This window comes from Hemiscyllium ocellatum, chromosome 42, assembly GCF_020745735.1.
Source record: "Hemiscyllium ocellatum isolate sHemOce1 chromosome 42, sHemOce1.pat.X.cur, whole genome shotgun sequence".
NCBI classification, from domain to species: domain Eukaryota; kingdom Metazoa; phylum Chordata; class Chondrichthyes; order Orectolobiformes; family Hemiscylliidae; genus Hemiscyllium; species Hemiscyllium ocellatum.
In genome coordinates this window covers 35,433,916-35,443,922 of record NC_083442.1, presented here as the reverse complement: position 1 = coordinate 35,443,922, position 10,007 = coordinate 35,433,916, and the positions used below count along the sequence as shown (strand labels likewise).

The 10,007-nt window shown below is 41.6% G+C and overlaps 1 protein-coding gene across 1 annotated transcript in view; it reads right to left on the bottom strand.

The window, feature by feature from the left end:
* Window positions 1-1,487: 1,487 nt before the first annotated feature.
* The window catches only part of snx33 (sorting nexin 33), a 32,022-nt gene continuing 23,502 nt past the window's right edge, over window positions 1,488-10,007 (bottom strand). The window contains exon 2 of the mRNA XM_060853597.1: window positions 1,488-7,227. Within this exon, the coding sequence (XP_060709580.1) occupies window positions 6,974-7,227 (254 nt within the window). The 3' untranslated portion in view covers window positions 1,488-6,973. The remainder of the gene's footprint in view (window positions 7,228-10,007) is intronic.

Below are 10,007 nucleotides of genomic sequence, written 5' to 3'. Positions count from 1 at the left end.
AACCAAACTCCACAAACAATTAAAGAATTGAGCTGAGAGAGGTCAGCACTGAAACATAAGTATGAATGTTGTTACAGAAACACACATCAGCTGCAAATTTTAACTGGTCCTTGCAACAAATCACAAATCAAGATTATGTGCTCACACAGAGTCAAAATTACCTTTAATCTCTCTGTATTTGGTATAATCTTCTTTGAATGTATGCACCTAATGTTAACCTTCATAGTCCCAGGAGAGGGAAACTGAGAGAGTATTGAGACAAATTAATATCACAGAACTTCTAAAATCCCAGACATTGATGTTATGATATTTTTTCAATGTTAATTCTGAAATTTTCCGACTGTGCTATTCCCTTCACTGTTTCTAGCTGAAACAGACTGATCACCACCTTTATGTCCTATTTATCAACTGTAGAACCTCACACCAGTGTCTTTGTCACCTTCATATTCTATTACCACAAAGGACCCCTACCAACAGTCTCCTGTCTTACACTCTGTACATAAATTTCAACTCAACCAAAACTCTCTTGTCCAAATCCTATTGTGCACCAAGTCCTGCTCACAAATCTCTCCAGAATGCCTTCTCCCCAGCAGCTCAAACCTCAAATCCTAAGTTCCTCTGGCTCAACCTGTGTAATTCCCACCTTTTCCCTCATTTTTGGCAGCTATCCCATGATCTCTTGAAAAGGTACCAGATTAATCCAGCTTTCAGTTACAGACCCAGTTTAATATTTCATACTTTTACCAACCAACAGTTTTTTTCTGATTACAACAGTAACATGTTGGAAACATTTTTCTACATTCTTTATGTTGATATTGTTGTTTACTTTCTATTAATCCTCCCCTACTAAATCTTTCTCATAAGCAAGGAAAGAAGAGAGGAAGTCCAGCTAATGATTGGTTTCACGCTGGTCATTATGTATCTGGAATATTTCTAACACTTCCACAGGATCATGGATTCATTGCAACAAGATGGTGGGACCAAACTCGATGGAGACAATTCCTATTGTGGGTGGCACGGTGGCACAGTGGTTAGCACTGCTGCCTCACAGCGCCAGAGACCCAGGTTCAATTCCTGCCTCAGGCGACTGACTGTGGAGTTTGCACATTCTCCCCGTGTCTGCGTGGGTTTCTTCCGGATGCTCTGGTTTCCTCCCACAGTCCAAAGATGTGCAGGTTAGATGAATTGGCCAAGCTAAATTGCCCATAGTGTTAGGTGAAGGGGTAAATGCAGGGGTATGGGTAGGTTGCGCTTTAGCGGGTCGGCGTGGACTTGTTGGGCCGAAGGGCCTGTTTCCACACTGTAATCAGTCTAATCATAATCAGATGCAATGACTCACCTACAATCACAACAGAGACAGAAAAAGAGAAAGCAAAACAACATACTTACACCCATGACCATGTTGTCAGGACATTATCCAGAAGTCTAATGTCCTACAATATTTAGAGAGCTGCTTAGAGAATAGACAATCAAGATTATCTCAAGAATTACAAAACTATTTTCTATTTTGTCATTTTATTTTCTATTTTCAATGTCAAGATGATGTTTAAGGTCTTCAATATTGAGCTAGCTGCTCCAGAGGGTTGTGTAACATCACTCTAATAGCAAATAAATGTTGTTTAAATGTGCTGCGCTCATTGGCGAACATGGGCTGAAATCTGGGCTGATGCCCTTCATTCTCCATTGTAAACGCAATAATGTGGTTTGTGCCTGTAATTACCCATTGTAGACAGTAATTGCTCTGTCATTGCCTGCTGTAAACACATCATACAGTCTGTGCCTGTTGTTCTTCACTTTTGACACAGTAATGGGGTTTGTGCTTATTGATACAAATTGTAGACACTGCATTGAGGTTTTGCCTGTTGTTACTAATTGTAGATAGTGTAATGGGGTTTGTGCCTGCTGTTAATTGTAGACACTGTGTGGGGGTTTGGCCTGTTGGAACTAGTTGTAATCATCCTTATATTCCAGTAAAGTCCCAGAGGCTGAGTGAACTGCCAATGTAACACCACTATTCAAAAATGGAGAGAGACAAAAAAAGTAGGTAATTATAGGCCAGTTAACTTAACATCTGTCATTAGGAAAGATTTTGAGGCTATTATAAATTATGTAATAGCAGAGGATTTAGAAACCCACAATATAATCAAGCAGAGACAGTATGGCTTCATGGTTTCATAATGGGGAAATCCTGCCTGACGGATTTATTACAGCTTTTTGTGGAGGCAACAAGCAGGAAAGTTAAAGGCGAACCAGTTGATGTAATATATTTGGAGTTGCAAACAATATTTGATAAGATACCACATAAAAAGCTAATAAATATGTCTATGGTGTCCATGGTGTTGAAAGTAGTATGTTAGAGGACAGATTAACCAATAGCAAACAGAAAGTTGGGATAAGGGGGCATTTTCAGGATGGCAACCTGTAATTAGTGGAATGTCACAAAGATCACTGCTGGGGCCAGAATTATTTACATTATAATGACTTGGATGAAGGATGTACTAGAACCAAGTTTGCACATGACCTAAAAAAAGATGGGAAATGGGTAAGGATGACACCAGAAGTCTGCAGCAGGATATAGAAAAGCAAGTGGGTGAGCAAAAACTTGGCAGGTGGAACACAACTTGGTGAAAATATCAGGTAAAAAACTTTATCAGGAGGAACGGAAGAGCTGAGTATTATTTAAATGGAGAAAGACTGCAGAAAGCTACAGCACAGAGGAATTTGGGAATCCTACTGAATTAGCATCTAAGTTCTGCAGATAATAGGGAAGGCAATTGGAATGTTGGCTTTTATTTCAAAGGGAACGCAGTATAAAAAGAAAGTTTTCTTGCTAAACTATACAATGCATAGGCATAAGTGAGGACTGCAGATACTGGAGATCAGAGTCTAGATTAAAGTGGTGCTGGAAAAGCACAGCAGGTCAGGCAGCATTCCTGATGAAGGGCTTTTGCCTGAAACATCAATTTTCCTACTCTTTGCATTCTGCCTGACCTGCTGTGCTTTTCCAGCACCATTCTAATCTATACAATGCAGATTCAGACCTCAACTGGAATACGGTGAATACTGTGGAAAGATATACTGATATTGGATGCAGTCCAAAGAAGGTTTACTCACTTAGTTTAGACATGGAGGGATTTCCCTATGAGGAGTGGTTGAATAGGTTGGACTTGTACTAATTGGGGCTTAGAAGAATGAGAGAAGACCTTATGAAAAAAACACATAAGATTCTTAATGGGCTTAGCAGTTGCAAAGTTGTTTCTGTTGTGAAAATCTGTGTTGAGTATTAACCATTAGAATAGTCTAAACATTAGCATAGTCTGAGTCTGTTCATAGCCATTGTAGACACTATAATACCACCTGTATCTGTATCTGACACTGAAATAGGATCTGTGCCTGTTGTTACCTAGTCTGAGTTTCTATTTCAGTTATATCACAAGGGATGAGCCATTGAGTTTTAACTTGCGATGCTGAGTGGGCTTCTTCTAAATGTTGCTTTTTTCTGAAATCACATCCTGTTTCTGAATGATTTGTTGAGGAGTTCTAGTCACTGTCTGATGTCACTCCCTTCTATTAGCCAAAGCGCTGAGATCCAACATGTGCACAGTCTCAGTGGTCAGAACACGTTGGAGTTGCTGCTTGAATCTCACTATGTATTATATTTCTACACACAGCTTTCGACTGCAGACGCCAGGGTTAGTTTGGGAACATGGCAGTGCAACAAAGGCCTGACATTGAGTTCACCCCAGCTACTGCAAATCGGGTTTATAGTTGACTGGACGTAAGGACCTATTCCAAATCAAGGCTCCACGAGCTCCTCCAAAACTCGGAAAAAGTAGAGATGCCAGGACGGATTGGAATACCGTGAACTATAAAGTTAGGAAGTCCAGGCTTTATGATTACTGATGTAAGGCATTGGCATTTACGTCACTGTCCAATTCCCACTGGGACCAGCAGTGGTTCATTAATACTGACACCATCTTTGCAACATTTAACTAAAGATGTGCCACTGCTTTGATGTCATCATTACTTCTTAAATAGGGTGCGTGGATATTCTCTGATGAGGATACATTACATCTTGACTTTTGCCCAGTTCCTGTGCAAACAGCAGCTTGCCCTTCTGAGTCACACTGACCCGTTAGAGTACACAGTACCTGTACTAACATTAATATGCCCAATTATGTCACACTAAGTTCTGTGCCCAGTACATGTTCTAACAGCAGCCTGCCCCTCTGAGTCACACTGACTAGTTCCAGTGTCCATTACCTGTTCTAAAAATACTTTGCCCCTCTGGGTCATGCTGACTAGCTATAGTGCCCAGTACCTGTAATAATAACAGCTTGCCCCTTTGAGTCATGCTGGCTGGGTAAAATGCCTAGTATGTTTACCAACAGTAGCCTCCCCCATTGAATTACACCACTGATGCTCTCAGTCCCTCTGGAACATTCTACACATATTGATCATGTACGGTTATCATTATGCATTTTTTATATTGAGAATATTAAATATTGCTGATATAGCAGTGTTTATAACCAGCCCTGATTATCAGTGTACAATTGAAAAATGATATACAGCTCTGAATAACATTGTAGTGGAACAGTTTGAGAGAATATAATCTAAAGTGCAGTGTACTCCTTGAACCATCCAGCACACCAGGAGCAAGATATTGGCACATTGTAACTACAGGCTAAATCACAGTGAGACAACTTTCACCAGGGACTTACACGCTCATTTAGAAGAGTATAAAGAAGTCCCTTTATCTAGTATAGCCTGTCATTCCTCTCTGTCTTCATCATCACCTCTTCTCACACATCCTGCAGTGGCCTCTAATCCTCCCTCATGTTCTCTTTTTCTTTCAGTTGCTGTCATTCTGTTAACATTTTCCATTTCGAAAGTCAATTCCTTAATCCCAGCAAAACATACCCAACATTTTGGAAAACAAATCTGCCAACCCAACAGTCCATGTTATCTAGCTTAGCAAATTTTAAACAAATTGCTCTACTACAGTTTACATCCTACCTGTAATACTAAAGATTTGTCTTTGAATATGTCCCGTACGTCCCTGTATAGAAAATAATTAACTATCACAACAGTTCAAACATCCTGTGGTGACAATCTGCAACTGCCACAGTCTGAGACTGAGAGCTAATTCCGGTGGTGGTGATCTTGTGAAGCCATATCCTCTGCCAGAAAATGAATGTAAACCTTGGGAGCTGGAAGAAGTGAACTGCTTCTGAATTCATGCCGTCTCCCTCATTTTTGGGAAATCAATCTCCTTTAAGTGTCAAAGATAGAAAAACCCACAGTCAATGTGGCTGTTTCTGTTTGAATGTCTCCCGAAAAATGTACACTTGGTAGAAGTGATTTAGCAGAGTTTTGCCACCTGCCCTGCCTTGGTAATATAATCCAAAGCAAGATTAGATTCCACATAAATACACTAAAGACGTTGGTACTGGTGAACAACACACTCTGAACTGATTTCTTTAAGCACAATGTGTAAACAGCTCTGAATTATCCAGACTTGCAGTGATGATGGTGAGAGATAAGTGAACTTGCTGTTACATGAAAACTCAGCTCACAATGAACTGGCTCCTGGTGCTGCAGTTCCATCTCAGTAATGAATTGCATCCGTTATGATATCGACTATATGTGAGTGAGGGAATCAGGGAGGAGGTAATGGGAATAGGGGAAAGTCAGAGGGATTGGAGGAGCTTATAGGGATATTTGAATGAATGGAGAGTGATTGAGAGAACTAAGGGAGATTGGAGGAGGACTTGAAAGGATGGGAGGGATCAAAGCAATCAGAAGAGGAATCGCAGGAGAGTTGAGGAGATCAGGGTTGGTCAATGAGGAATGGGGGCAGAGTTGAGGAGATTGAGGGAGAGTCAAGGTAACTAGGGAAGAGTTGAGGAGCTCAGGGAAAGGTCAAGGGAATTCAGGGAGATGGGGGAAGAAGTCAGCAGAATTGAGGAGACTGGAGGAGATTGGAGAAGGAGGTGAAGGGATCAAGGAAGGAGTCAATGGGATTTGAGGAGAGTCTGTGAAAAGTCAAAGGGATTGGGGAAAGAACTGAGGGGACTAGGGAAGGAGTCAAAGGAATTAGGAAAAGAGCTAAAGGAATTGTAGGAAGAGTCAAGGGGATTAGGGTAGAGTTGAGGGGATTGGGTAGAATTGAGGGGATTAGGGGAGATTCAAGGGATAGGGAATGAGTCTCAGGGTTTGGGGAGGAGTTAGGGAATTCAGGAAAAGAATCAAGGTGATTGAGGCACAGTCAGGGATTGAGATGAGTTAAAGACTTTGGGAAGGAACTGAGGGGATGGGATGATTTGAGGAAATTGGGGAGTGAGTCAAGGGGATTGGGGGAAAGTTGAGAGGGTTGTGGAGGTGTTGTGAAGATACTGCAGAGTTTGGAGAGGAATTGGGGAATTAGGGGACAGTTAAAAAGAATGGGGGTGGATTTGAAGGGACTGGAGAGGAGTTATGAAAGTATTGAGGGATCAGGGAGGAGTCAAAAGACTGGGGAGGAGTTGTGGCGGTGCTTTGGGGATTGGGAGGAGTTGAAGGAATTGGCTGGAGTTAAGGGAATTATGAGGAGTCAAATGAACTGGAAAGAGTCAAATCTATTGGGGAGAAGTCGGCATTGGGGGAGAGTCATAGATGTTGGTGAGCAGTCAGGGGATTGGGTGGAGTCAAGGGGTTTGGGGTGGAAACCAGGGACTGGGGAGGAGTTGGAGAATAGGGGAGAAGTCAAGAGGATAAGGAGGAGTTAAGACCTTGGGGAGGAGTGAGGAGGTTGGGCGGAGTCAGGAAATCAGGGAGGAGTTGGGGATTGGTAAAGCTCAAGGGAAGTTGGAGAGGATTCAAAAAGATTTAGGGAAGAATTGGAGAGAATGTAGACAAGTCAAGTGGATCATGGAGGAGCCTAGGTATGTTTTTCCCACATAATCTTCTAGAGTCAAGGAGTGAGGGTCTTTTATTACAATGAGTCATACAAATGCAGACTCTGCTCCAATTGCTGGCTGATTCTCTGATAGAAGACAATTTGCTGCTGAAGGTAAGACTGCATCATGCGTTTGAAATCTATGATCCTGCGCTTGTGGAAGTGGTTCATCTCGGCCTGTAGAGCAAATCCTACCACTCGACATCGTCTCTTTATCCCATCCACTTGCTCCTGATCCATCTTTCCTTCATCGCTCATCCTCTGGCTATCTTTCACCTTGGCAAAGGCACCTGTTACCAACACAGAGACAGATCTATCAGTCAGAACTCAGCACCTATTTTACACACAAATGGAATTGTTTGAATTCTTGATTTTGACATTTTACTCAGCATCAAAACCCTAAAAGAAACTTACTATTTTAAACATATTGCAGGACAGACACATTTGGGTGTCTGAGCAATGATATGACCATAGCACTACTGAAAAACACTTTTAATATGGGAGCTTCTTTGTACCAGGAGCAACTTTGCCTTTGTGATAGTTAACGTTCAAGTCTCACTTTTGAGTCATGAGATCAAAATCCAGGTTACACACTGAGGGAGTATTGCACTGTCCAAGATCAAACGTTTTTAACGAGCCATTAAAACAAGCCTCATCCCCTCTGAATGGTAGACGTAAAAGATTCCCTGGAATTATTTTAAGAAGATCAGGAAAGTTTGACCTTGATGTCCTGAAGTCAATATTCATTTCTCAACCGAACATCATACTACAGTTTCTGAGAGCTTGCTGCAGGTAAGTTGGCTACACTTTAAATATGATTCTATTGCTATAGAACTATTTGGAACATGTTGAAGTGATCACCAAAACTTTATAATGACAATTCCTTATTTACAATTGGAATTCAATTCCTTAAACACCTTCTGTACCTCAGTCAAGGGATCATTTCTGGTCAGCTGTTTGACTTTTGTCAACAACTTGAGCTGGGTGTTCACTGGACACTAATGTGCATTGTAACAGAAATAAAGAGCAGGTTTAAATACTGAAAACACTGGAGGCGCTTGGTAGTATCTGTGGAGAAAAAAAAGAGGAAACATTTCAAATCTCTTGTGACTTTTCTTCAGAAATTTCTTTTCTAAGAGTCATAGCAGACTCTGTTCCTCTCTCCACAGGTACAACCTGACGTGCTGTGTTTCTCCAATGTTCTCTTTGTTTCAGATTTCCAGTATCTGCAGGATTTTGCCTTTATAAAGAGCAGGAATCTTGGTTGATTTCAGGCTCAACATCACAAGATTGAACATAACCTGATTATTGTAGCCTTTTTATGTCCGAACTACATATTAAGTTCTGCAGAAGCTTCTTTAATTAGAGTTAAAATCAAAATGAACTACAAACAAAGCACTTCTCATGAGGATAATCCATTGTTGTGGTAACACAAAGATTCTGAACCAGACTGTTTCAGAAGCCTGATGTGGAGGCAGAATATTAAATACTAGCATCATTTACTCAACAATCACTAGCTGTGATCTATCACTCTTTATCAGCAAGAGTCACATAAACAATAAAAACGTTTCAATCTTTTGACTCATTTACTACAGTAACTTTAATTTTTGACTCAGTAAATATATACATTTGGTGTTTCTTGTTATACAGTTTGTTATTAGTTAAGATATTCTCAGCACCAGTTAACTGGTACTTTATGACTCTATGGTTGAAAAATTCTTGTTTTGAAGCAGAATGAAATTGAACAAAATTTCCAGATTTTATTATTTTCTTTACTCACTCATGAGTTGTGGAGTTTACTGGTTGAGCCAACATTAATTACCTCTCCCTATTTACCCTTGAGGTCAGCTGCTTTCTTAAACCACTGTAGTGCATGTGCTGTGGGTAGGCCATTCCAGGATTCCAATTGTTTAAATATTGAATAAACATACCGGTCATGTCGAAAGAATTATTTTCAATTCTATTTAACTGGTAGTTGAAGGCTTGGTTAATGAATCTCAACATTTAGCATGGTCATTGAGAATCAATCAGAGGAATGGAAGAAAAGATTAATCCTGTGCTTTTTCATTAATTCACAGGATGTGGGTGCTGCGCAGAAGTTAATGCCAATCCCTCAATGCCTTTAGAGAGCGGTGGTGAGCTGCATTTTTGAACTGCTGCAGTCCTTGGGGTATAGATACAGTCATTTAGATTTAGATTACTTACAGTGTGGAAACAGGCCCTTCGGCCCAACAAGTCCACACCGACCCGCCGAAGCGCAACCCACCCATACCCCTACATGTACCCCTTACCTAACACTACGGACAATTTGACATGGCCAATTCACCTGACCCGCACATCTTTGGACTGTGGGAGGAAACCGGAGCACCAGGAGGAAACCCACGCAGACACGGGGAGAATGTGCAAACTCCACACAGTCAGTCGCCTGAGGCGGGAATTGAACCCAGGTCCCTGGCGCTGTGAGGCAGCAGTGCTAACCACTGTGCCACCGTGCTGCCCCTGTCATAATACTGTTAGGAAGGGCGTTCCAGAATTTTGACCCAGCAACAGTGAAGGAGCAGCAATATAGATTCAAGTCAGAAACTTACAGATGGTGCTGTTCTCATTAATCTGCTGCTCTGGTCCTAGATGGGAGAAATCACAAATTTGGAAGGTGCTGTCGAAGGAGGCTTACTGAGTTGCTGCACTGCACCTTGTAGATGAAATGTACTGTTGCCACTATACGTCAGTGTGAAAGGAGTGAAATTTGAAGGTGGTGGATGTATGCCAATCAAGAAGGTTGCTTAGACCTGGACAGCGTCAAGCTTCTTGAGCATTGATGAAGCTGCACTCATGCAGGATTAGCAAGGCCAATCCACCTAACCTGCACATCCCTGGACGCTATGGGCAATTTGGCATGGCCGATCTTCTTTATCTGCACATCTCTGGACTGTGGGAGGAAACCAGAAGATCCAGAAGAACCACATGCAGACACAGAGAGAATGCGCAACTCCACACAGTTGCTTGAGGGTGGAATTGAACCCAATGCCTGACGCTGAGGTAGCAGTGCTAACCACTGAGCCACCAGGGC